At 50.7% G+C, this 27,730-nt stretch overlaps 1 protein-coding gene across 1 annotated transcript in view; it reads left to right on the top strand.

Moving 5' to 3' along the window:
- CDC42BPB (CDC42 binding protein kinase beta) overlaps positions 1 to 27,730 on the top strand; it is a gene marked incomplete at both ends in the record, with an annotated part of 113,308 nt that overhangs the window by 47,595 nt on the left and 37,983 nt on the right. Inside the window, 8 exons of the mRNA XM_080707347.1 lie at positions 1,086 to 1,181; positions 6,867 to 7,015; positions 13,616 to 13,709; positions 17,584 to 17,784; positions 19,423 to 19,671; positions 23,127 to 23,206; positions 27,198 to 27,364; positions 27,438 to 27,557. Of these exons, the coding sequence (XP_080563473.1) occupies positions 1,086 to 1,181; positions 6,867 to 7,015; positions 13,616 to 13,709; positions 17,584 to 17,784; positions 19,423 to 19,671; positions 23,127 to 23,206; positions 27,198 to 27,364; positions 27,438 to 27,557 (1,156 nt within the window). The remainder of the gene's footprint in view (positions 1 to 1,085; positions 1,182 to 6,866; positions 7,016 to 13,615; positions 13,710 to 17,583; positions 17,785 to 19,422; positions 19,672 to 23,126; positions 23,207 to 27,197; positions 27,365 to 27,437; positions 27,558 to 27,730) is intronic.

Raw genomic sequence — 27,730 nt, 5'->3', positions numbered from 1 at the left:
TAACCATTTTGATTACCCTACATTTTATGTAGTGGTGTGTGTGTGATTTATAGACTTTTTCTTGGCACTGGGAATTAAACCCAGGGCATTCTATCTCCGAGCTACACCCTCAGTCCTTCTTAAATTTTTTTTATCTTGAAACTGTCTCCCTAAGTTGCTGAGGCTGTCCTTGAACCTGCGATCCTCTCTCAACCTCGCAATACTGGGATTATAGGCACGCACTCTCATGCACAGTGAGATTTATTTTAAGCATTAAATTGGACAATAGCGATGTTAAAAAGTTTTATTTTCTTTGTTTCTTTATTTTTTTTGGTACTGGGGATTGAACCCAGAGGCATTCTACCTCCTAAGTTAAATGCTCGGCCTGATTTTTTATTTAGAAATAGGGTCTCACTAAGTTGTGGAGGGCTTTGAAATTGCAAGCCTCCTGTCTCAGCCTCCCCAGTACTGGGATTACAAGCCTTTGCTACCCTGCCTGGCTACATTTAAACTTTTAAATAGAGCTGGCATGTGTGTGTTAAGGCTATTTTCTTTCGACCATACAACTCAAAGGTAGCCTCATACTGTGTGCTTCGGAGCATAATTATGTCTCCATTGTAGCGTTTGTTTTGATCATCGGCCTCCTCGTGGTTCAGGTCTGTGTACAGCATGTCCCCATCCTGCCAGCCGTGGGCTGCCGGAGTACGGAGACGGCTGGAGTGGGTTAGCACGCATCCTAGGGCCTGTGGAGGAGGCTGATCTGGGAGAGCAGAGTTTGGCTGTGTTGCGGAGAGCCACATCTGAGCGTGGCACGGCCCTACTGTGGGCATTTGGGGATGGGAAGGGCAGGTAGTTCTCAGCAGCCTTTGAATCCCTGGGGCTCCGGAGAGGAAGAGAGCTGAGGTGCGTAGCCTCTTGACGGCTGCGGAGGATGCTGGGTAATGATGGTGCGCTTGGCTTCAGGTGGCTTGAGGTACCAGGCTCAGCGCAGGAGGGCAGGGGCCACTGTCTCCAGAGCTACAGTCATGCAGGGACCCTGGCACTTAGGGTGCTCTGCAAGCCGCTTTTCCAGAGGGACCCAGACTGACTGTTGTAATCACTCACAGACTGCTTGCTTCCGAGAAGAGCGCGACGTGCTGGTGAATGGCGACTGCCAGTGGATCACTGCGCTGCATTACGCCTTCCAGGACGAGAACTACCTGGTGAGTGTGGTTGCCGGGGCCCAGGGCCACCAGCGCCTTTCACTGTGTGCCTTCAGTCCTTGGTGTCGTCACTGGACAGTGAGAGAGATGGGTTATGTTGACATTTACTTCTTAAATGTGTATTTGACTTGATAAAGTTGAGGGATTGGTTTTAATGTAGTGATCAGCAGGTGGAAAATTTAATAATATACTAGAGGAGATTGGTCATTGGCTTTTTTTTTTTTTTTTTTTTTTGGTGGTACTGAAAATAGAACCCAGGGGCATTCGACCTCCGAGCTACACCCCCTGCCCTGTTTTTTATTCTTTATTTTGAAACAGGGTCTCACTAAGTTGTGGAGGGCCTCATAAGTAGCTGAGGCTGTCCGTGAACCGCAATCTTTCTGTGTCAGCCTCCTGAATGCTGGGATTACAAGTGTGTGCCACCACTCCCGGCTCCTCTCCCAGACCTATTTTTATTTATTTATTTATTTATTTATTTATTTATTTATTTATTTATTTATTTATTTTGGTGCTACTGGGGTTCCTGGAAACCCTTCTACCTCCGAGCTACACTCCCAGACCTATTTTTATTTGGAAACAAGAGTCTCTTAAGTCAGCGAGGCTGGCTTCGAACCTGTGCGATCCTCCTGTCTCCGCCTCCCAAGCGCGGGGATGACAAGCACCACCACGCCTGGCATATTTCTTTTTATTTTATTTTTGCGGTACTGGGGTGTGGAACCCAGGGACATTCTACTTCTGAGTGACACCCTCAGCCCTATTTCTTATTCTTTATTTGAAACGGGGTCTCACTGAGTTGCAAAGGGCCTCACTACATAGCGGAGGCTGTCCACGAACCACGATCCTCCCGTCTCAGCCTCCCGAATGGGATTCCAAGCGTGCGCCGCCACGCCCGGCTCCAGACCTATTTTCTATTTTGTTTGGAAAAGTCTCACTAAGTTGCTGAGAGGCTCACTGAGGAGCTGAGGCTGCTTTAAACCTGCCGACCCTCCCGTCTCGCCTCCCAGGTACTGGGATTACAGGCACGCACCACCACCTCTGGTGGTTATTGTCTGTTTTCTAATTCCCAGGTTACTGGATTACCATCCTCTGGGTGTATTACATTTAAATAAACTGTGGGTTTGAAATATTTCCTAACTTGAATTATGTTTAAGAATAAGAAACTGCTGTGGGGATTTTAGATGCTCTAGCTGTGTGCGGCACAGCAGTTTCTTCCTCCTCTGCTGCCGTGGGGCAGGCAGGCGGCCGGCCGGCCGGCGCAGTGTATGCTGGGTTCCTCTGGTCACGTCCACCCTTCCTGCTCTGGCTGGGCTCACTGTCCTCTCTGTTCCACGGAGGGTGTCGTGTTGATCGAGTGCCTTGTGTGCCATTCAACTGGCGTAGAGGTGTGGGGGAGATTGACCTGTGGGCCTCAAGCTACCAGTGACCACACCACTTTTTCAGGATTTTAAATTCTAGAATGACTGTTCACCAGGCCTGGTGCATATGCCTGTCATCCTAGTACTTGGGAGGCTGAGACAGGAGGATCACAGGTTTGAGGCTAGCCTCAGCAATTGAGCAAGACCTTTTTTCAAAATAAAATAGGACTGGGAAAAAAGACAATAGATGACTTCTTATTTCCTAGACCTCAAAGCCTCTCAGCGGAGCTCGAGGTTGGCGGGCCTGGTAGGCTGCAGACCTCTGCATGCTCTTCCCTGGCCAGCGCTGAGGCTGAGGAGGGCACTGTGGCCATCGTCACCACAGCTTCCAAGCAGGGACCTGAGCCCCTTCCTCTCCACAAAGCTGACTGACCTAGTCACTCTGAAGCTTCCCAGACACTGGTTCCACTTGCTCACAAGAAGTAGAATAATACAGGATTTCTTTTATTCATCTTCAAATAATCTCTTTCAGACATCAAAGAAGTCTCTTAGAGCCTGGTGTGGTGGTGCGTGCTAGTAATCCCAGTAGTTGAGAGGCAGAGACAGGAGGATTGCAGGTTTGAGGCCAGCCTCAGCCACTTAGTGAGACCCTGTTTCAAAATTTTAAGATGGGGGAGGCTGTGGGTATAGCTCAGAGGTAGACCCCCTCCCAACCCCCTTCAACCTCTTCTCACCCCCCCAAAAAAGAAGGAAATCTCTTAGATTTGAGCATCCAGGATTAGTTTAAGTTCTGGGTTTTTGTTTTTGTTTTGTACTGGGGATTGAACACAGACCTCACACATGACAGTAAGCACTCCAGGGTTCCTACCTGGGCGCCCGGCAGGTGACAGGTGCTCCTGGGCTGTATCCACAGAAACCCTCTTCAAGCGGACCACTTCCACTCCACTCCATCTTGATAAGAACTGGATGATTTTCCAGGGAGCACCACACAGTGTGGGTCTATACAAAAGAAGATAACCTTTTTCTTTTTTATTTCAATATCTCTCCAAAATTAGCAGAGAGCTGCCGTGTGTTAGGCGAGCATTACCAGGTAATGCCAAGGTAAGACACCTCAGTTAGGGGTCCCAGCGAAGACTCATTCTTGAGTGTTAGGAGCTGCCCAGTGAAAAGGAAGGGCAGGAGGAAGGAGGCAGGGCCGAGGCGTCCTGGGCGAGGCTGTGGGTCCCGGCAGCAGAGTGGGCTGCTGCCTGTGAGCGGGTGTGTGTGAGCAGAGCACGAGCGGGCAGCAGAGCGCATGTGCGTGCCGTGCTGGTGACTGGCATGGCGCCATGGCTTCCCACACCCACGAGCCGGGGCATGTATGGTCTCTGTTGTAGGGTCTAACCTCAAGTCTCATAAAAAGTAAACCTGTCTCTGCCAACTAGGCTGCTACCCTGTTGACTTGCCTTAGAATCCTGTATCACATGGCAGAGGGGATACTGGCCTAGCGCTTCACATTGAGTCTCTACCTGCCTGCCCTGTTGATCCCTGTGTTTGCTTTTTGTGAGCTTGTTTTCCAGGAGACCGTCGTTCACATCCACACTGCCGTGGTGTGCATCTTGTTCTTTTTAGCTCTCTGGGCCGACGTGGGACGTGTTAGGGCTCGGCTTCGTGTGGCACTGTTTCATTTAAGCGTGAGGCCTACGCTGGTCACTCCTTAGGCTGTCCCCCACGCGCGTCTCAGCAACTGTCGCCCTCCACGTCTGCCTCCCGCCAGGATTGCCCCACTTGGCAGTCCCCAGCTGAATGGTGGGCCCTTCGCGTGGTAGCCCCGTTCCTCCCTGCTCGTGGCTCAGGCCGTGGCCGCCGCTTCCCATCTCCGCGGCCCAGGCTGGCTCTCCTCCTGGCCTCTGCACAGACCGCACTCTGTCTGCAGTGTGCCCGCCACCCCGGGCAGTTGGCCGTCCCCCGTCTGCTTGGTCTCCTGGCCTTGCTGCCACCCTGGATGGGCCTGTTGTCCCGCCCCTTCGCACTGGTCTGCACGCTTGCTGTGGCCATCTCCCTCCAAACGCGAGCTCCTCTGAGTGACCTTGCTGTCTTACGCACACGGGTCCTTGCCTCCAGGGGAATGACGGCTCATTGTTGAGAGAGTGAGGGAATGAACACACACCCGAAAAAATGAAGTGGGCGGACTCCACTGAGGTGCTGCTGTGGTGAAAGTTGGGTGAGATGGGTGAGATGGACAGGCGGGCCCAGGGCTCCCTTTGACGGCCCTGTCGATGGAGAGCTGGGGCCTGGACGCAAGTGAGGCTGCCTGTCAGGGCAGAGGAGGCAGGCCGGCTTCGTGGAGGAGGCACCGCTGATGTTCATTTTGGAAACAGGAGAGGGCTCCTGGTTGGAACTCTGCTTGCAAAGAGCCTAAAATACTGTCATCTCTGATTTCCTCAGGTCTGCCAGCGCCGGTCCCGTCCTGAGCAGCGTGTGGTGGTTCGTTAGTTTCTTCAGAGACACGACCAGTGCAGTGCAGATGTCTAGTCCAGTCCTGACACTTACTAGCTGGTGACTTGCGCATGTCACCAGGGCGCCCCTATAAGAGGGGTCTTGATTGTACCCGAGGGGAGCGCTGGTGTGCGAAGATCAGGTCCAGGTCGGGTAGCCTGCAGCCCAGAGCGCGGCAGTCGCACAGTGAGCGAGGGTTGTCCTTGCTGTTAGGGTCTCCGTGCATCTAGCAGGCTATTCCCCTGGCTCAGCCACCCAGGCAGAGGTGTTTCTTCCCTGATGGGCTAGAAGTTAACCGTCCGCACCAGAACATTCACATCTCAACAGGAAGTTAGCCCAGGGTTGGCGGTTGCTGTGGGGTGGGGATGGTTTCTCCAGACCTCTCTGAGGCCTAGTGGCCCTGGCAGTGAGTGTGTTGGCTGCTGTGGGGGTCTTGTTCTTCCTGGCCTCTCTGACCCAGGAGGATGCCCCCAGGGGCATCGTGCTACTTGGGAGATGCTCTCCCCAGCAGAGGTCTCCCCAGGTGCCTCTCCATGTCTCCACTGCCCGGCACGCGTTTGGTCCAGTGCTGTCCAAGCGTAGGGGCAGGCTCAGCCCTCTTAGCAGAGGAAGCTCCCTTCGCGCTGCTCTGGGTGGTGGATTTCCAAAATTGGCGATACTGCCCCTTCCTCTGGGTGTACCTGGAACCATCCAGGAAGTGGTAGCAGTGGTAGTAGTAGCCTCGGTGTAATCAGGGGCACTGAATAAAAAGAAGGGGTGGTGGAAGCTCCCAGGAAGGCACTGGATAATGTTTATTCCTGTAAAGGGGCAGTAAGCCAGTGAGTTTTGCAGAGCACAGTAAGCTCTGGCAGTGGGTTTTCTGAGCTGTACGTGGGGTGAAGTCATGACACTTCATTTCCAGCCTCTGATGACACCGTGTCTCCCACAAGAGCTGCTGATGCCCCGCGTGTTTGTAGATGACTCGCCTCCCTTCTCTGGTCTGGTGTCCTCCTGGGGCGTGAGGGCCTGAGAGCTACAGCCCGCAGGGCTCGGAGGCCCGAGGTTGTGCTGCTGCTGTGGGTCATGGCTCCTGGCCGGCTTTCTCCAGCCGCAAGCCCTACAACGCAAGCCCTACGCCTTCAGTTGTATCTTCCTCGACTAAGTTTCTCTTTATTGAAGTCTGTCCTCTGCCTTGTGTGTAACTTCAGTTGCAGCATTGCTGTAGTAGGTCAGGGCGCGCGCTCGTGTGTGTGTGTGTGTGTGTGTGCGTGTGCGTGTGCGTGTGTGTGTGTGTGTGTTACTGGGGATTGAGCCCAGGGGCATTTTCCCCCCGAGCTACACCCCCAGTCCTATACCATTTCTATTTTTTTTTTTTTTTTTTTTTTTTTTTTTTGGTGGTACTGGGGTTCCTGGAAGCCCTTCTACCTCCGGGCTACACTCCCAGACCTATTTTTTTACATTTTTATTTGGAAACAGGGTCTCCTAAACCAGCGCACATGGCTGGCTTCGAACCTGCGTGATCCTCCTGTCTCTGCCTCCCAAGCGCGGGGATTACAAGCGTGCGCCACCACGCCCGGCTACCATTTCTATTTTGAAACGCAGTCTCACTAGGTTGATGAGACTCACTACTTGCTGAGGCTGTGCTTGGGCCAGCAATCCTCCTATTTTAGCCTCCCAAGTCCTGGGGTTAACAAGCGTGAACCGCCACGCCCAGCACCAGGGCACATTTGGGAAGATCACGGAGGCTGCAGGCGCAGCGGAGAAGCCTTGGCTCAGCCACTGGAGTCAGGCAGCTTCTAGGGAGGTGCTTGGTCTTTGTCAGGGCCAGTGCTGACTGAGTGTTGTGACCTCTCCTTTGCTTTCCCCACTCTAGTACTTGGTCATGGATTACTATGTGGGTGGTGATTTGCTGACCCTGCTCAGCAAGTTTGAAGACAAGCTTCCAGAAGACATGGCCAGATTCTACATTGGTGAAATGGTGTTGGCCATTGATTCCATCCACCAGCTCCACTATGTGCACAGGTAACCACTGCCTTCTCTTTCATGGAAGCCATATTTACTGTGCAAGTCCTCCTGTTGGAGGCCCCTGAGTGGGCAGCCCGGCCTCGCCTGTGAGCCAGGCCTGGCTCATTGGTGTGTTCACTAAAGTTGCTTTATGACAACAGTGTGTGTGTGTGTGTGTGTGTGTGTGTGTGTGTGTGTGTGTGTGTGTGTGGCTGGGGATGGGACCCAGAGGCATTCCACCTTATGAGCTACACCTCACAGCCTGGTTATTTTTATATATACAGTCTCACTGGGTTGATGAGGTCTCACTACTTGCTGAAGCTGTGAACGAACCTGCAGGTGTCTCCTATCCCAGCCTCCCAAGTACTGGCATTGCACGTGTGCACTACCACACCTGCCTTGGGTAACAATTTGTTTGTTTGGTTTTTGCAACTCAGTAAGACCCAGTTTCAAAATAAAGAATAAAAAAAAAATAGGGCAGGGGGTGTAGCTCAGGGGTCAGATGCCCCTGGGTTCCACCCATAGACCTGCAAAAAAAAAAAAAAAAAAATCAGTAGAAGCTGGCGTGGTGGTACACACTTGTATTCCCAGCAGCTTGTCATCCCAGCACTCAGGAGGCTGAGACTGGAGGGTCACAGTTCAAGGCCAGCCTCAGCTACTTAGTGAGGCCCTCCGCAACTCAGTGAGACCTGGTTTCAAAGTAAAGAATAAAAAATGGGGTAGGGAGTGTAGCTTGAAGGTCAAATGCCCGTGGGTTCCATCCCCAGACCTGCAAACAAACAAACCAACAAAATAAAAACCGTCAGTGTTTCCACAGGATTTATCTCTTCCAGATTTTCTCTTCCAGGAGAGTCCCAGCACCACCTTCCTGATGTCCCCTGGTTCGTGCAGTGCTTGATCCTCCTTGCGGTCCTCCTCTCGCTCTCGTTCTAGACGCACATACATACTCAGTTTAGCTCTTTGATAGTTGTGTCCTCTCTCCTCCTCCACATCCTCCCAACTAGTAAAGCTGCTCAAGCCAGGTGTGCTGCTACGTGCCTGTAATCCCAGTACTTGGGAGGCTGAGACAGGGGGTCCTAGGTTCGAAGCCAGCCTCAACAATTTAGCAAGGCCCTCTGCAATTTAGCAAGACACTGTTTGAAAATAAAATACGGCTAGGGGCGTCGGTCAGAGGTAGAAGTCCCTGGGTTCAATCCCTGGTTCCCGTCCCCCCCCCCACCCCCCCCCCCCCACACACACACAACCTTTAGGTAAAGTCAGTTCTGATGCTCATGATGAATGTGCGAATATTACTCATATATGAGTCTTAGGATAGTTAACATTTTATACCTCTTTGTTTTTCTTGGAGTGTATTATTCCATTATTGTCCCATTAGCCTGGTTTTCTATGTCACTCTCACTAATTATGCCCAAATCCCGAGGTCGTGTCGGAGCTCTGCACACTCAGTCAGGCCGTCCTGGTCTGTTTTTCAGGAGGAGTCCCCGCCTCCTCCCTCTTGCTGTCCTGTGCTCATCCCGGGATGCTTGTCTAGAGGGGAGATGTCTTCTCACCTCTCTGGGACTGCACTTTTCTAATTCATCTGTCTTCCTTGCCAGGCCCATTCCTTGATGGTGGAACACACCCTCCAGGGCTCTGGAGAAAGGGCGCGCGTGGGGCTCTGTTGTTGCATCCACACCATGGCTGGTGATCACCCTGTAGGAGGGAGTTTCACGGTGCAAGCCCAGGGAAAAGGGGCACTTGAACTGTCAAGGGCGGCTCGGTGGGTTCTCTCTGACATTGCTCTGCAGAGGCTCCCAGGCTTTTTGCTCTCTGTGGCTTTGATTTCTGCTTTTATATTGTTCTAGAGATTGGACCCAGGGTTCTGCATGTGCTGAGCATGCAGTTTGCCACAGAGCTGCACCCAGCCCCCTTTTGGGCCTTGTAAAGCTTTGGCTTTCCTAGGCAGGCGTGGCTCCTAAGGGCTCCGTGGCACCCACAGTGAAGGTACGGGCCGCCTGGAGCGACTAGGTGGCATGTGTCTGTGCCTGTGGTGCCACAGCTGTGCTGTCCTGCTGTGGCCGGGAGTTGGGGCTGCTTAGTTCAATGTGATTATTTTATTTTATTTTATTTTATTTTATTTTGGGTGGTACTGAGGATGGGACCCAGGAGCCTTCTTACCTCCAGGTTACATTCCCAGACCTATTTTATATTTTATTTGGAAACAGGGTCTCTTAAGCCAAATGAGGCTGGCTTCGAACCTGTGCGATCCTCCTGTCTCAGCCTCCCAAATGCGGGGATTACAAGTGTGCACCACCACCCCTGGCTTCAGTGTGATATTTGAGATGGTGCCTGCCTGACTCCCTCCCTCCCCTCCCCCCTCTTTCTTCTTTTTGTTTTGTGTTATTGGGTGGAATCCAAAGGCTTTTCTACCTCTGGGCTATACTCCCAGGCCTAGTTTATACTTTATTTGGAAACAGGGTCTCACTAAGTTGCTTAGAGCTTCGCAGAGTAGCTGAGGCTGGCCTCGAACCTGTGCAATCCTCTTGTCTCAGCCTCCAAGTGTGGGGATTACAAGCGTGCACCAGCACGCCAGGCTCGTGCCTTTTCTTTTTCTCCTGTGTGTTCTTTAATCTGGTTGTACCTGCTTCTCTAAGTTATTGACGTTTTTAACATGAGATTTTATGCTCTGTCTTCATGACAGAGTTGTGCCTGCTTCTCAGTAGAGATGTGTCTTGTATTCATTACAGGTCTAAGGAATTAGTCACTTTATTCCTTCATTTCTTCGTGATTAGGGATTGAATCCAGTGCATGTGCTTGCCGTGCACGCGCTCTACGACTAGCGACGTCCCCGCCCGTGCTGGGTGTCTTACTCTAAGACAGGGTCTTGCTCTGTTGCCCACGATGCCTTGAATGTGCTCCTTCCAGCAGGGAGCTGCTTCTCAGCCCCTGTGAGACCAGTTGTCTGGAACAACTCCAGGCTGCCTTGCCCACTTTACCAACCCAGACAGGCCCCTGAAAGAGGTCTGCACCTCCCCGTGGCCACCCTCCCTGCGCGCCGGTCCCGCGGGCGTTCGCGGGCTGCCTGGATGTGCGCGGTGCTGCTTCCCCGCTGCTTTCCTTTGGCATCGCTCATCCAGGCACGGTTTTTGTTAGCTTTCCTCTTGAGGCTCTGCTTCCCACCCTTTATTGAGGCGTGTTCCCCAAACACCAGGCTGTGCACAGTGTAACTCAGAAACGCAGTCCCTTCGGAAGCCCGTCTGCCCACGCTGTATCCAGACTGCGGTCCTCCGCCGTGGTGTTCCTGCTTGTTTGAGCTAAGCAGACGTTTTCTCGTTTTTCCTTCCTTGAGAGAGAATGCGCTGGATTGCTTGTTTTATTTAACTACACATCCTATAAGCCATCTTGTCAGTTCCTGAGCTCTTCATTCTTTTACTTTTGCATAGTGTTGTTGCACGCAGATTCCATAATGTATCCACCCAGCCTCCTAGGAGTGGACATCAGGTAGTTTCCAGTATCTTCCAGTTATGAGTAACGTAATAATGAGTAACTGCGCGTGCGCGCGCACGTGTGTGTGTGTGGTTTGTCTTCAGGACAATTTCTAGAAGTGGGGTTGCTGAATCAAAAGAAAAAGCCAAGCCAGGCGTGGTGGGCACGCTTGTAATCCCAGAACTGGGGGGGCTGAGACAGGAGGATCGCGGTTCACAGACATCCGCAGCTACTAACAAGGCCCTTCACAACTCAGTGAGACCCTGTTTCAAAAATAAAGACTAGAGTTGGGCGTGGTGGTGCACGCTTGTAATCCCGGCGCTTGGGAGGCTGAGACAGGAGGATCGCACGGGTTGGAAGCCAGCCTCAGCTACTGAGTAAAACCCTGTCTCCAAATAAAGTATAAACTAGGTCTGAGAGTGTAGCCTGGAGGTAGAAAAGCCCTGGGTTCCACCCCCAGTGCTACAAAAATAAATAAATAAATAAGAAAATAAACAGACTAAAAAAATTGGACTGGGGGTGTAGCTCAGAGGTACAGTGCTCCTGGGTTCCATCCCTGGTACTGCAAAAAAAAAAAAGAAAGAAAGAAAAAAGAAAAAAAGAAAGAGAGAGAGGGAGGGAGACAGGAGCCATGTGGAGCTGGTCAGGAGCTGCAGATTCCCCTCTGGGGTGAAATCCTCTTGTTTTCCTAGCAGCACTGGAGAAAAGCTCCTTTTTCTTGGCAGCGGGGCCAACACAGTGTTTCTGTAGGCTTTTGAATTTTTACCATCTGATGGGGAAGAGATGGCACACAACCATAGTTGCCTCCCTGCACTGCAGATCGAGCCCGGGACATTCTGACTTTGAGCTACTCCCCCAGCTCTGTTTTATTGCTTTTTTTGAAAGAGGGCCTCACTAAGTTACTGAAGCTGGCCTCAAACCTGCGACCCTCTTGTCTTAGCCTCTCTTATGGCGCCCAGTAAGTCCTGGGATTACTATAGTTTCATTTTTGACTCTGATGTCTGATTTGTTTGCATTTACTGTTTTAGACGATAATTGAGAACAGGTCTCGTATCTTTAACCAGAAGGCTCTGCACTAGTCACAACCCCACTTGTGTGTGTAAGTCTGTCTTCCCCATGACTTGAAGCACTGTCCTTGCCCCAGGATCACTTTCTCTCCATCAGCACCATGTTTCTGGATGCTGTCTTTGCCTCTGTGGTCTTTCTGCCTCCTGCGCTGTGGCACCGCAGCTGGCCAAGGCTTCCTGGAGACCACACCGGGAACCTGTGGATTCCTTCCTAGCTGTTCTGTCGTGTTAATATCCTGTGTGTGCTTCAGTGTCAGCGTTCTTGGCTCCAAAAGCAGGAAACTGATTTTCTTTTTCAACTGAAAGGGCCTTCTCAGCCTGGGTCTTTTGATCTCTGGAGAGTCCTGGGGGCCGCAGTTGACCTGTGTGGGCTTCACTGCTCTGGCCCCTTCCGGCCCCGTTGGCGTGTGCAGGCCCTTGTGGCCTGGCTCCTGCCAGTCTCTGGCTGCCTGTATTCTCACAATTGCGCTCTCTCTTTTTTTGTTTTTGTTTTTGGTGGTACTGGGGGTGGAACCCAGGGGCTTTCTACCTCCGGGCTATACTCCCAGGCCTATTTTATATTTTATTTGGAAACAGGGTCTCTCTAAGTTGCTGGCTTTGAACCTGCGTGATCCTCCTGTCTCGGCCTCCCAAGCACGGGGATTTCAAGTGTGTGCCACCACGCCCGGCTACTGTTGCTCTCTTTATTGTGTCCTTATGCCTCTAGACCTTAGATTTTTACCTAAATTTACTCTTCTTTGGGCATCTTGTAGTCTTCTTTTTTTTTTTTTTTTGGTACTGGGGATTAAACTCAGGGGTGTTCTACTTCCAAGCCACACCCATATCCTTTTTTACTTTTTTTATTCTGAAACAGGGTCTTACTAAGTTGCAGAGGCTGTCTAAATTACTGAGACTGTCCTTGAACCTGCAGCCTCCTGTTTCAGTCTCCCAAGTACTGGGATTACAAGTATATACCACCGTGCCTGGCTAATTAGTGTTCATTTCTGGTTAAGATTTTATTTTTTCTTCTAATTCTTCTCAAATTAAATCCATTCTTTTTCTGTCTTTTTGTTTTTATTCGGTTCTTTTTCTTAGCTTTTAAAGATTATTCATTGTGGTGTTTGGCTGATTCCTTTTTCATATTCTGTAATGTTTGTTTTAGGATGTTTGAGTCAGAAATGCTGTGCTAGAGTTCTCTTTTGCTTTGTGATCTTGTGTAGCTTCTGTAGTTTCTTGGTGAAAACTGTCATCTTTTGCTCATGTTAATTTGTGGACTTTCTCCCTGCTGTTGGGGGAGAAACGTGTTCCAGGGGTTCTCGTTAAGGGTGATGTTGTCCTGTGGTTGCAGCCCTGGGCGGTTATCATTGTGTAGGTGGAGGCATAGGTCTCCCCACTTGGGGCGGTTATGTGCGGTGCTTCTGGGAACAGACTTGAACATAACGTCTAGTGAACTCCTCCCTTGCCTTGAGAGTTTGTCTCTTCATACTGTTCAGGCTGGGGAGGAGGACTTGTACTGCTGAGTGGTTGGGCTGAGTACTTGGGGAGGCAGTGAGGAAGGAAGGTTTATCAGGCGGGTCTGCTTTCCTCCAGGCGCATGCTGCTAGAGCTTTGCAGAGCAGTTAGCGCCCAGGCCGCTTCCACCTGTAGGTGCCATCTGGGCGGCAGACGGTTGCCAGGCTGCGGTAGTCTGCGAGTCTTCCTGGCCTCTTTACTTCCTCGTGTGCTACTTCTCGGTGGAAGACGCCTGACCCCCGCCTGACTTGCGTCCTTCCTGTACAGACTGGCACTTGTGATGGGGTTTGGGGTGGTGTGGCGTATTTATGTGTTGGGGCGTTCATTTTCCGCCCCTTGGCTGTGTGCAAGCATCCTGATGGCGGGCGCAGCGTTGTCTGGGCTGTGAGGGCGATGCCCAGGGCATCAGCTGGGCGGGTGGATGGGAGGAGCACACAGTGCTGCCTCTTCAGCCTGGGGCCGTGGTGTGGCAGGCGCAGCCTCGGTGGTTACCAGGTTCCCGAGTGGTGTGGTCGCAGCTCTCCTGGGCCTGAGCTTTGACCTGCCTGACTCATTGCATGGCGATGGCTAACTTGTGTGTTTATTTTACTAACAGAGACATTAAGCCCGACAATGTCCTTTTGGATGTAAATGGTCACATCCGCCTGGCTGACTTTGGATCCTGTTTGAAGATGAATGATGATGGAACTGTAGGTATTTGGCTGGAGGTTTTCCATATGGGTGTGGGCTTAGCTTGTAGTTAGAAGGGCCTCCAAGGGTCCAATTTGAGATACAAGTAAGAAATTACGTTTGCTTCTCTTAGTGCTGGAGGTTGAACTCAGGGCTTGAGCATGCTAAGCACATACTCTGCCATGAGGGGCACCCTAGCCCCTTTCTAGTTTGTTTTTATGGTGTGGGGATAGATCCACAACATGCTAGTAGACAAGGGCTTTACTTCGGAGCCAATATCCCTAGCCATTAAATTTATTAAGATAAATTAAGAAAATCAATTCATTTAGGAGATAATTGAAGCTTTTTTTTTTTTTGTGGTACTGGGGGTGGAACCCAGGGGCTTTTCTTTTTTTTTTTTTTTTTTTTTTTTTTTGCGGGTCTGGGGATGGAACCCAGGGGCATTACACCTCCGAGCTACACCCCCTGTCATTTTTTTTATTATTTATTTTGAAACACGGTCTCACTAAGTTGCAGAGGGCCTCACTAAGTAGCTGAGGCTGTCTGAGAAACACGATCCTCTGGTCTCAGCCTCCCAAATGCTGGGATTACAAGCGTGTGCCACCACACCCAGGGGCTTTTCTACCTCTGGTCTATACTCCCAGACCTAGTTTATACTTTATTTGGAAATAGGGTCTTACTAAGTTGCTGAGAGCCTCATTAAGTAGCTGAAGCTGGCTTCGAACCTGTGAGATCCTCCTGTCTCAGCCTCCCAAGTGCTGAGATTACAAGCGTGCGCCACCACACCCGGCTGATAATTGAAGCTTTGTATGTGGGGAATTTTATTTATTTATTTATTATTTATTTATTTATTGGTGGTACTGGGGTTTCTGGAAACCCTTCTACTTCTGGGCTACACTCCCAGACCTATTTTATATTTTTATTTGGAAACAGGGTCCTTTAAGCCAGTGAGGTTGGCTTCGAACCTGCGTGATCCTCCTTTCTCCGCCTCCCAAGTGCGGGGATGACAAGTGTGCGCCTGAATTTTTAAATTTAAGAACGTCTCAGCTGGAATACATGGCCTGTCATCTCAGTACTTGGGAGGTGGAGACAGGAGAAACACAAGTTTGAGGGCATCCTCATCAACCTAGTAAGACCCTGTTTCAAAACAAAAAATAAGAAAGGGCTGGGGTGTAGCTGGGAGGGAGAATGCCCCTGGGTTCCATCCCCACTCCCCTCCCCCACAGTCTTTAAGTCATGCCTTCAAGGGAACGCCTGGGAAGCCTGCTAGCCCTGCAGCAAATGCAGGCAGCGCCGGGCCCCTGTGGCCGCCCTTCACTTTGCCTTCAGTAGTTTCCTGTGAGACCAGGACTTTCTCCCCTTGTTCCTTGGAATGCAGAATGTTACCAGGACTTCCACCATCCCCGTGGTGCTGGAGACCCCAGCCTCATCCCGGCTCTACCAGCATTGTGGCTGGCTGGCCTGTAGGTGGCTTCCCACCTCCACGCAATGTGACCCCTTCCAGGCCTGGATTCCCTGCACAGAGAAACTGTTGTATTCTCTTGTGGCCTTGGTTACAGCTTCACCCTGTATATTTGGGGATTGTTTTTCTCCTTTAAAACCTATATTTAAGCCGGGCGTGGTGGTGCACGCTTGTAATCCCTGCACTTGGGAGGCTGAGACAGAAGGATCATGGTTTGGAGACAGCCTCAGCTACTTAGTGAGGCCCTTTGCAACTTAGCGAGACCCTGTTTCAAAATAAAGAATGAAAAATAGGGCTGGGGATATCGCTTGGAGGTAGAATGCCCCTGGGTTCCATCTCCAGTGCCACCAAAAACAACTAAAAGCTGGGCATGGTGGCATATACTTGTAATCCTAATATTCAGGAGGCTGAGACAGGAGGATTGTGGTTCGTGGCCAGCCCCAGCTACTTAGTGAGGCCCTTTGCAACTCAGTGAGAGTATTTCAAAATAAAGAATAAAAAAGAAATAGCCGGGTGTGGTGGCGCACGCTTGTAATCCCTGCTCTTGGGAGACAGAGACACAAGGATCGCGCAGGTTCGAAGCTAGCCCGGCTGGCTTAAGAGACACTGTTTCCAAAAATAAAAAAGTATAAAATAGGTCTGGGAGTGTAGCCCGGAGGTAGAAGGGCTTCCAGGAACCCCAGTGCCACCAAAAAAAAAAATAATATAAATAAATAAATAAATAGGGCTGGGGGTGTAGCTCAGGGGTAGAATTCTCCTGGGTTCCATCTCCTTACCACAACAAACAAATAAAAAAAGCAAAAAATAAAACAAAAACCCTATACTTAGTTGGGCATGGTAGCCCATACCTGTAATCCCAGTGCTTGGGAGGCTGAGACAGGAGGATCACAGGTTTGAGGACAGCCTCAGCAAAGGGTGAGACTCTCATCAACCTAGAGAGACCCTGTTTCAAATTAAAAATAAAAAGAATAGGACCAGTGGGTGTAACTTGGAGGTAGAATGCTTCTGGTTTCAATCATCAGTACCACAATACCAACCAGTAATTCCCTATACTTAGCCAGGCATGGGGCACACACCTGAAACCCCAGTACTTGGGAGACTGAAACGGGGGGATCAAAATAAAGGCCTGGGGTAGCTCAGAACTAGAATACCCCTGGGTCCAGTCCCTAGTACAAAATTAAAACAGAGCTCTCCACGTATCGTGTACTGTGTAACACTTCAGAGCCAGCCGTCCCGTCCTTTCCTACTAGTGGGCTTCAGCTATAAAGCAGCCGGCCAGTAGATACTGAGAGAGTACTGAGCTGGGTGCTCTCTTTCTGCAAAGCCAGTTTCTCTTGTTGTTACAAGTCTCGCCAGAGATTCTTTAGTCAATAGTTTGGTGCTGCCCTCAAGTCCAGTCTCCCGGGGACCAACACTGGCCTTGAGCCCTTCTCGTTTGCACTTCTCATCACGGAGTGGTTTACCCCGGGTCTCCAGCGTGCCCACTGCCCACCAGCCACCATGGGACCTGTGGGTGGGTCACACCGAGCAGAGAAGCGTCAGTTACGCTGCTGAGGCAGAATCCCTGCTGTTCCTTCACACTCGCAGTTCCCGCCGCTCCTGACCTCGGTGCTGCCCGTGCCCAAGGCTCCTCCAAGGTGGGCCCCGTGGGGAGACCTGTGAGTGTGCCCTGCTCCTCGTGAGCCTCGGTCCTCTGGGCACGGGAACCTCTCGTGGCCTCCCCTCCTGTGCCTCGCCTTCCTGTGGAGCTGGGGAGGCGTCTCCACGCTCGGCCAGGCCTCTCCGCAGCAGGGAGCTGCTCTCTCCCTCTTGGTGCTTGCCTCCCAACCCCCCACCAAGGAATGCTCAAGTCCCAGCCCGCTGGGAGGCACAGATGCTGCAGGGGGGCAACCTTAGCACCCCTGGGGGCTTGCTAGAAACACGGCACCCACAGAGCCCCGCCACTCTGTTCTAGCAAGAGCGCCCTTAGCCAGAGTCTGTACCTCTAGGCATGGCGGCGCATGCCTGTAATCCCAGTACTTGGGAGGCTGAGGCAGGAGGACCACAGTTTCAAGGCCAGCCTCAGCAACAGAGTAGACCCTGTTTCCAAACAAACAGGGCTGGAACTGTAGCTTGGAGCTAGAACGCCTTGAGCGACATGGTGCCGGCCGCCTGGGAGCAGTGGTGAGAGGGTAGGAGTGCTCCCGTGGGCCTGGGAGAGCCAGGTGCGTGGGGCAGCAGGTGCTGTGCAGGATGTCGGGCGCCCTGGGAGCTCCACGGTGCTCAGGGTACAAGAGAGCGTTTGCGTCGCGTCCACATTTCTAGGTTTTAATCCTGATGCGTCACCGTGTTGGTTCCATGATGGTTTCATTTTCTGTTGCCACCGATTTAGAGACAGTGGTGGGAAGCACAGCGGGAGTGCTCTAGGTTTTCAAGCCCTCGTCCTCCCCCAGGTCCAGTCCTCTGTGGCCGTGGGCACCCCTGACTACATCTCGCCGGAGATCCTGCAGGCCATGGAGGACGGCATGGGCAAGTACGGGCCCGAGTGTGACTGGTGGTCGCTGGGCGTGTGCATGTACGAGATGCTCTACGGAGAGACGCCATTCTACGCGGAGTCGCTCGTGGAGACGTACGGGAAGATCATGAACCATGAAGTAAGACCCCCATGTTCTCATGTCTGTTTTCCTACTGCCTGGAGTCCAGGGTCAGCAGGCCGGCGGGATGGGAGGGGGCGCGGTGGGGGCTGCGGCCCCGGGGACTGGGCTCCCGCTGCCTGGGGCCTCCTGGTTGTTGAGCGGGGCTCCCTGGAAGAGCAGTGACTCTGGAAAGGCGCCGGGCTCCGTGGCTGCCAGGCGTGAGCGGCGTGGGCGGCCCACGGGCCATGTCGCCTGCAGCTCTAGTCGTCCTCTAGATCGCTGGCCAGTCAGTCCTTGTGAGCTCCACGCCCAGGCCACCTTCCTGGACTCCATTCCTTCCTTCTTTCTCTCTGAGCCACTGGTTTTTCACTTCAGTGTTGCCTGCCTGCATCTTTTTTTTAATGATTATTTCCTCTTCTATCCTGTATCTTCTTCTCTGTTCTCCATACTCAAATGTCTTTCTGATGCCACTTCTCTGCCATCCGCTGCCAGATGGCCATGGCATTCTGTTTCCTCGCCTGCTCTGATCTCATGCACACACGCGTGCCCACACGCAGCCCGTAACCTCCAACTGAGACCCTGAGCTGTCTCCAGCCAGTGTCTCCACTAATTGCTCTATGGGGAGCAGATTATCACGAAAGCGGCAAATTATATTTCATTCCAAATAAAAATAAAAGCTATACTTGAAAGTTTTTTCCACATGTGCATATAGCATATGGCGAGCCCCTCCCGCGGGGCTCAGCAGACCCCAGAGCCTGCTGCTACCACGTGCCAGCATCGGCACAGCTGGCCAGGCTTTCTGTGCACTCATCTATTTAACCTTCCCATCGTCCCTTTCTGTGGGGACACGAGGCATAGACGCAAGTGCTGAAGGCACTCAGGCCCACTCTGCCACTAGTATTCGTGGCCTGGTGTGTGTATTCGAAACGTGCCTCACATTACATTTCAGGTGGGTTTTGGCATCTTTCTGTGTCAACTCAGAGCCGTACCTTACTCTTTGTATGAACTGTGTCTTTTAAAACGAGTCCCTTTTTGATGCCACTTAGGTAAGCTGCTTTTTCTTGGTCCAGAGCTAGCATAGTCACAGCAAGGCCACATTTTCTTTTTGTGACTGCCTCTGTAGACCCAGCGCTGAGGTGCGGACTTGCCCTGGATGTTGGCAGAAGGCACTACCGCGCCTCTGGGATCCCCCACAGCGTGCTGTCCATGTGCTTTGCTGCTTTGCTGGGCAAAATTTTGTCGTTTTAACTTATTTGCAGTATGATATCAAACCAGAGAGACTAATGATTTTCTTACTTGCCTTTCTGGAATTAGAATTCCCTAGCTTTGATTTACGCTTAGTTGTCATGAAATAAAAAGGACTTTGCTAGCCGGGCGTGGTGGTGCACTCTTGTAATCCCCGTGCTTGAGAGTCTGAGACAGGAGAATCGCACAGGTTCGAAGCCAGCCTCAGCTACTTAGTGAGACCCCGTTTCTAAATAAAATATAAAATAGGTCTGGGAGTACAGCCTGGAGGTAGAAAGCCCCTGGGTTCCACCCACAGTACCACCAAAAAATTAAAAAATAAATAAAAAAGGACTTTGCTCTGGAGCTGCTGTACTCCCTCTCTTGTAGGTTTTCTGATTGTCCATTCACTGTCCTTTCGCCCCCACTCAGGAGCGATTTCAGTTCCCTTCCCACGTCACAGATGTCTCTGAAGAAGCCAAAGACCTCATTCAGAGACTCATCTGCAGCAGAGAGCGCCGGCTAGGGCAGAATGGAATCGAGGACTTCAAAAAACACGCATTTTTTGAAGGTCTGAATTGGGAAAACATACGAAATCTGGAAGCGCCTTATATTCCCGACGTGAGCAGTCCTTCTGACACATCCAACTTTGACGTGGATGATGATGTGCTAAGAAATGCTGTAAGTGCAGAGCTGCTGTTATTCTCAGAGCTGCTTCACAGAAGGGCTGGGTGTTAGCAGTGTCAGGCTGAAGGCATTACTTATACGCTAGAACTGCACTGATTTTTGAAAAATTTGGTAGTTGTTGCAAGAAAGTACCTTTTACCCCAGCCTTCAGGTTAGTCCTCAGCATCCCTTTTAAAAAGTAGATGATGACGCCGGGCGTGGTGGCGCACGCTTGTAATCCCCACACTAGGGAGGCGGAGACAGGAGGATCGCGCAGGTTTGAAGCCAGCTGCGCAGGCTTAAGAGACCCTGTTTCCAAAAATAAAAAATAGGTCTGGGAGTGTAGCCCGGAGGTAGAAGGGCTTCCAGGAACCCCAGTACCACCAAAAAAAAAAGTGGATGATGGCTAGGTATGGTAGGGCCTGTAGTCCCCTGGAGGCTGAAACAAGAAGATTGCAGTTTTGAGGTTAACTGTAACAATTTAGTGAGACCCTGTTTCAAAATAGAAATAGAAAGGTTTGGGAATAACTGGGCATGATGGCACATACTTTTTTTTTTTTTTTTTTTTTTTTTTGGGTCTGGGGATGGAACCCAGGGGCATCTGACCTCCCAGCTACATACCCTGCCCTATTTTTTTATTCTTTATGTTGAAACAGGGTCTCACTAAGTTGCGGAGGGCCTCACTAAGTAGCTGAGGCTGTCCGCGAACCGCGATCCTCTGGTCTCAGCCTCCCAAATGCTGGGATTACAAGTGTGCGCCACCACGCCCAGCTGGCACACACTTCTTATACTAGTACTTGAGAAACTGAGATAGGAGGATCCCAAGTTTGTGGCCAGCCTCAGTAACTTAGTGAGACCCTGTTTAAAAAACAATAGGGTTGGCCGGGCGTGGTGGTGCACGCTTATGATCCCCACGCTTGGGAGGCAGAGACAGGAGGATCACGCAGGTTCGAAGCCAGCCGTGCCGCTGGCTTAGGAGACCCTATTTCCAAATAAAAATGTAAAAGTAGGTCTGGGAGTGTAGCCCGGAGGTAGAAGGGCTTCCAGGAACCCCAGTACCACCACCAAAAACAAACAACAAAAAAAAACCCAAAACAATAGGGTTGGGGTGTAGCTCAGTGGTAGAATGAAAAGTTTTGGGTTCAATCTCCAGTAAGAAAAAAAATTGATGAAGTCAGGTGCAGTGGTACATACCTGTATTCTGGTACTTGGGAGAATGATAATCAGATGATCACGGGTTCAAAACCAACCTCAGCAACTTAGTGAGACCCTCTTTTTGTTTGTTTGTGTTTTTAATGTAGTACTGGAAATGAACTCAAGGGCATTCTACTCCCTAGCTATACCCCCAGCCCTATTTTTTATTCTTTATTTTGAAACAAGGTCTCACTGAGTTGTAGAGGGCCTCACCAAGTAGCTGAGGCTGCTGCAGACCACTCCTGTCTCAGCTTTTCAAGTACTGGGATTACAAGTGTGTGCCACCATGCCCGGTGATGCCGTTTTAAAATAAAAAATAAAAAGGGCTGCTGGTGTAACTCAAAGGTAGATTGAATGCCCTTGGGTTCAATCCCCAGTACCATGTACACAGACACACGTACCAAAAAGAAGATGGATTACTTAATTTTTTTTCTTTCTTTCTTTCTTCCTTTCTTTCTTTCTTTTTTTTTTTTTTTTTTTTTTTTTTGGTACTGGGGGTGGAACCCAGAGGCTTTCTACCTCCAGGCTACACTCCCAGACCTATTTTATATTTTATTTGGAAACAGGGTCTCGCTAAGTTGCTGAGAGCCTCACTCAGTAGCTGAGGCTGGCTTCGAACCTGTGTGATCCTCCTGTCTCAGCCTCCCAAGCGCAGGGATTACAAGTGTGCGCCACCACGCCCGGCTTGGATTACTCAATTTTCATAAATTCAAGCTCTTTTGTTTTGGAATTCTTTTCCTTTTTTCTCAAAGCAGTGTTGCACGCGCTGCTGTGCTCAGCCTCAGCACCACCTTGTCACCACTTTAGATTTAGACTGAAGACACCAGGGGAGCCGACCTTGGCATCTGATCCAGAGCTCAGTAAATGTCCCAGGGTCTGCCCTTGCATCCTCAGTGCAGACCAGTTCACCCAGCTGAGAGTGGTGATGACCACGGAGATGTTGGCAGATCATGGACTTCTGCTGGGGCTGGCCTGGGCTCACCTTCCCTCTCAGGAAATGGCTTTTATCTTCTAGAATCTCATCAGGCCCTTACATGTGAGACTTTTTGAGCTTGGAGAAACTGAGGTTTGACTGAAGGAAAGAAGAACGTCCTCCTCAAATGAGAGATTTCCTCAATAATATGAAATAATATCGTTTGCTGGATCTGTTTTATCCCTGTTGGCCTCTTACCTTGAATGGCCTTGGCCTCAGGGAAACTGCAGGTTGTTTAGAGGATCCTCAAGGTGGGACCAAGTCCTGCACTCCTTGCAGCTTCCTGAGGACACTGCCCTCTTGCACTCAGTGCTTGTTTAGATGGCTCCGCATTCAAAGTAAGAGCTGAATTTCAAGCCGCGCGGATAAGAAAAAGTTATTCCACTGCTCCAAGGTTTATTCATAGACTTCAAATAACCATTTCCAAGCTGGGCTTGGCACATACCTCTAATCCCAGTACATGGGAGGCTGAGACGAGGATCACAGGCTCGAGGACAGCCTTAGCACGCAGGGAGATGCTCATCAATCTAGCAAGGCCCTGTTTCAAAAAATAAAGTGGGGCTGGGGTGTCACTTCGAGGTAGAATGCCCCCAGGTTCTATCCCCAGGGCCACATATACACACAAACAACAACAAAACTTTTCACACTAAATTCTTCAGATAAACACTTTTTATATGTATATTTTCTTGTGGTATTGAACCCAGGGACATTCTACCTCCAAGCTATACCTCCAGTCCTATTTTATTTTTATTTTGAAACAGAGTCTCACTAGATTGATGAGAGTCTCACTACTTTCTGAGGCTGTCCTCGAACCTGTGATCCTTCTGTCTCAGCCTCGTAAGTATACCGAGATTACAAGTGTGTGTTACCATGCCTGGCTTAGTTTTATTTTTATGAAAGAAAGTTCATTCACTTGAAAAAAAAAAAAAAGAGTTGTAACAAACTTACCTAAAATAGCCTGCCTTTGGATTGGAGCTTCTTTCTGCCTGGGGCCTATTTTACGCCATAAACCTTAAGTCTCAGCCATACTCTATGCCCCCAGAGGCTACAGGTGCCCCCACTTTTGTCTGTGTAGACAGTCGTGCTTAGTAATGGGTTCTGTGGCTTTACAGAGCTTGGCAGTCACTAGCCTGGTCAAGGCTGGCGTTGTGATGGTGCGTTTATTCTCCTCACTGTGGTGTGCACGCAGTGGGTAGAGCCAGGCCTGAGAACTCGGAGTCTGTAGATGCCACGTTCCCCTGCAGGCCTTCCACGCTGCTGCGTGGTGGTGTAGAGATTTCGTTCACACTGTGTTCTTCCGCAGGAAATATTACCTCCCGGCTCTCACACGGGCTTCTCTGGATTGCATTTGCCGTTCATTGGGTTCACATTTACGACAGAAAGGTATGTCCAGGTTTCGCCTCCCTTGCTGGGTCCTCCCTGGGGAGGTGTGTGCTGAGAGTAGGCTTTATGGGTGTGCATGTGTGTGCCCAGAGGTTGATGGTGTTGCGCAGTGAGACACAGGATTTTGGTTTGTTGGAAATGCCCACTAGGTTACTGCAGGTGTAGAGCAAGGCCAGCTGCTTCCTGTGAAGCACAGAGTACTTACCATAGTCATGGGCCTGTGATGTTTTGGTCAGTGAATCCTCTGTGCTGTGGTGGTTCTGTGAGATGACAGCGAGGCTGAAGAATCACCGTCACCTAGTGACACCATAGCCCTGGTAAGGTCTGCCATGGTACAGTGCATTAGTAACGTGTGTGTAGTGCTGCTGGTTTAAACACACCCCCTGGGCTGCTAGTCTTATAAAAGTGTAACAGTTACATATGGTGTGTAACACTTGATACTGATAGAAAAAGACTACACAGCTGGTTTACATCCTTGCTATACTGTATTCTATTATGTGATGGCCTGTATCACAAAAAGAAATCACACAAAGCTAGATGTGGTGGCACACGCCTGTAATCTCAGCACTGGGAAGGCTGAGACAGGATGGCAGGTTCAAGGCTAGTCTCAGCAGTTTGGTGAGGCCCTCACCAACTTAGTGAGATCCTCTTTCAAAAATAAAAATAAAAGTTGGACATAGTGGTGCATGCTTGTAATCCCAGTGGTTGGGAGTCTGAGACAAGAGGATCGCACAGGTTCGAAGCCAGCCTCAGCTACTGAGTGAGGCTCTCAGCAACTTAGTGAGACCCTGTTTCCAAATAAAATATAAATAGGTCTGGGAGTATGACCTGGAGGTAGAAAGCCTCTGGGTTCCACCCCCAGTACGGCCACCACAAAAATAAAAATTATATATATATGGCTGGATATGTCCAGAAGGCAGAATGCTCCTGGCTTTAATTCTTGGTGAAATAAAGAAGGAGGGAGGGAGGAGAGGAGGGAAAGCGAGCTATAAAGGTGACTGCTACAATTCCCCAAGCCACATGCAGCCTGTTCCTTGCTGTGTGTGTGTGTGTGTGTGTGTGTGTGTGTGTGTGTGTGTGTGTGTGTGTGTTTTACTGGGAATGGAACCAGGGACATTCTACCTCTGAGCTATACCCCCTGCCCTATTTTTTATTCTTTATTTCGAAACGGTCTCACTGAGTTGCGAGGGCCTCACTAAGTAGCTGAGGCTCTCCGCGAACCGCGATCCTCCTGTCTCAGCCTCCCAAGCACTGGGATTACACCACCACGTCCAGCTCCTTGCATCTCTTTTCTGATTTACCCTGGATTTGTGTATATACACTGCAGTGTTTGCACAACGATCAAATTGCCTAACGCTGCACTTCTTAGCACATACCCATCATCAAGCAACACATGACTATAATTTGAGTTTTGTGGTCTGTTGTATGTTCTTTTACAATCTTTTGAAAGTGTGAAAGCCATTCCTAGCCCGTGGTCAGTAGAGGAGCAGGCTGTGGGTGGTGCTGATGCCTCATGCCATAGCTTACTGACCTGCCTGGTGGCCCTTCAGTGTTAAAGAATTTGTGCTCATGCCGAAGGCAGTGGCTAAGCCAAGTTCCCCCCGCTGAGCACGTCTTCCTGTAGAGCACTGTGCTTTAGAAGTTGGACCCTCAGTTCCACAGTGCCGTCAGGAGTTGGAACACGGTCTTTGCCTCAGTGTGAAGCGCGCAGCGCCGAGGGCGCCCGTCCTGTGTGGCCCTGGCTTTGTGTGTGCGCAGGAGGCGTTTGTGGCTGTTGGCCAGTGTTCCCAGTGGCTTCTGCAAACTTGTGTTGCCCGAGGTGTTCTACCTCTACCAGGACACTGGGGCCATGGAGAAGATAAGGTGAGACGAGACAAGGAGCCCGTGCCAGAAGGAGGGTCCAGAAAGGGTTCACAGCACGTCTGGCTGGCCCCGGCGAGAGGGTCTTCAGGCGCACTTCCGTTCGAGCTTGTGGGAAGTCGCTAGGTGTGAGGAGCCCACGTGATAGCGACATGATGCTCTTCTAGGTGGACAGGTGGGGTTAGTACCTTGCGCCCAGAGGCTTCCGGCCTTTCTAGTACATCCCAGCTCACCACACTTGTCACACTTGCAGAGATTGGGCTCTCCTCCCAGGAAAGACCCCCACAGGGCCAAAGTAGCCTAGTCTGTCAAGCCCCTGTGCAGAGACAGGTTTCGTAACAGGGCCATGTGCCCTGGTGCCTTATCAGGCTCAGCATAGCAGCACCAGTCTTCCTGGCCTGTGCTGAAACCAACTTGCTCAGTCCTAGGGGGCAAATCTGGCACTGAGTCCGTTTGGGACCGAGATCCTCAGAAAGATGGACAAGGGCTTAGGTTGCACTTCTGCAGCCACTTATCTGCAGTGATTTTTTCCCTTTTATGAAATAAACTCCTTTAAATTCCTGTTCACTGCGCTAAAAGTGGAGATTCCTCTCCGGGGAAAAAAAATCTGAAATAGTTATTGACATGGACAACTGCCTTCTGTGCAACTGACAATGTTTTGATTTCCATCACCAGTATTTATACCCAATACCCCGTGTAAGCACCAAAGGACAATAGTGAGGCATTAAGTGTAAACAGGATAAAAGAAGATCCATGGAGTCACAGTTTAAGATTCGTCTGGGACTAGGTGACTGAAGTCACTCCCCTTGGCCTTTGTCATTGGAATCAGGGTTCTGGCCTTGGGTGAGCCTTAGGGGGCAAGGTCTGGAGTCCAGAAAGGCATCTGGAACAGGCAGGCATCTGTAAAGGTGGGGGTTCACACCCAAAGTCCGTTTTGGGGAAATTCAGTCTTCTAGGATATCCTTTGATCCTTCCAGAGTCTTTTTGTCTCTAGGGCTTAGTCCAGGCCCTTCTTTATCAAGATCCATGGGCTGCGTTGCAGATTTATCTGGTCCTGTCTGCTCCGCCATTCCCTATAAGGCAATACTTATATTACAGTTAGTAAAACAGGGCAAAAACATTATAACACAGGTGATTGGATTTCTATAATTGTTCTTTAATGCATAATTTTGGGGCAGACTTTTGAGTTTTATACTGTCCTGCTGCTGAGTCCTAAGATAGGCTTGTTAAGGCCAGATAAGAGCTTATTAGCATCTCTTAAGAGGAAAAACAAATGGCCCAGGTTCCAGAGACAGTTTTGCATCTCTTTGGGAGGTGGGTTTGCAGCTTCCCCTGCTAGCAGAGAGGTGCTGGGAGCTAATCTTTAGATCAAAGGACCTGCCTTCGGAAAAAACCGAAAGGAATTTTGCAGCCCCTGAATTCTGGCTGCCCTTTACTAGAAAATTTATCTTTCATGGACTCAATTTCTTCCACAGTCCTAATTCTTGGGATCCTGTTTTACATCATTGGAGCTTTTTAATGTAGAAATCTAAGAGCAGGGAGTATTTCTGCCAGAGATGACGCCTCTTTCCTCGGGGCGTGGCCTCCTTGGACCTTGCCGATTGATACAAGCGTTTGTCACACTCATATATGCCGAGGTGGGTGGTGGCAGGCCTGTGCCTCCTAAAGAGAGAACAGAATCAAAGAGCATGTGCAACGGTCCAAGACCCAGCCATCGGGGGACTGTCTTTGACCCCGTGGGGGGGCTTGCTGTGCAGGAAGGCCAGCAGCTGCGGGAGCCCCTTCAGCCATAGGAAGCTGAGCCGGGGCGCATTGCTAGCTGCCCCTGGTGGCCTGCCAGTGAGCAGCGGTGTTCGTGTCCTGGTGGAACTGGAGCCCCGTCTTGGAAGTTCCCAGTGCAGTCCCTCCATGGTTCCATGCGGGCCCTGGGCAACTCCCTCACAGAGCGCTCTGCATTGACTAGCTCTGAGGTCCTTTCTTTTTCAGGCTCCCATCTAGCTTTGGTTCCATACACAGTGAAGCCTTTCACAAGTGTCTCGTGTGCCACTTTAGAGAGGCTGTTTCTCACTGTAGGAAGTGTTTAAATAGTAATGGAGTGCTGGGTGTAAATGCACGGTGCTGTGTCTCGCAGCTGCTTTTCTGACCGAGGCTCTCTGAAGAGCATGACGCAGTCTAACACCTTAACCAAAGATGAGGACGTGCAGCGGGACCTGGAGAACAGCCTGCAGATCGAAGCTTACGAGAGGAGGATACGAAGGCTGGAGCAGGAGAAGCTGGAGCTGAGCCGGAAGCTGCAGGGTGAGTGGCGGGAGGCGTGCGGCTGTGTGCTGCCTCCTGTGCACGCCAGCCACACTCACGCGTGTCTCCCCAGAGTCCACCCAGACCGTGCAGTCCCTCCACGGTTCCATGCGGGCCCTGGGCAACTCGAACCGCGACAAGGAGGTCAAAAGACTCAACGAGGAAATCGAACGTTTGAAGAACAAGGTGGCAGGTAAGCGGGGTAGCTGCTCACCGCCGCTCTTCACACTGGCGTCCCTCCCCTTTGAGGCATTGGGGTGGAACCCGGGGCATTCTGTGTCCGAGCCACTCCTCCAGTTTTTTTCATTATTTTATTTTGAAACCGAGTCTCGCTAAATTGCTGAGTGTCTGGCCGAGGCTGACTTC

This window comes from Muscardinus avellanarius (assembly GCF_963383645.1).
Source record: "Muscardinus avellanarius genome assembly, chromosome: 12".
NCBI lineage: Eukaryota > Metazoa > Chordata > Mammalia > Rodentia > Gliridae > Muscardinus > Muscardinus avellanarius.
The sequence above is the reverse complement of the archived record's forward strand: the minus strand, read 5'-3'. Positions and strand labels throughout refer to the sequence as shown.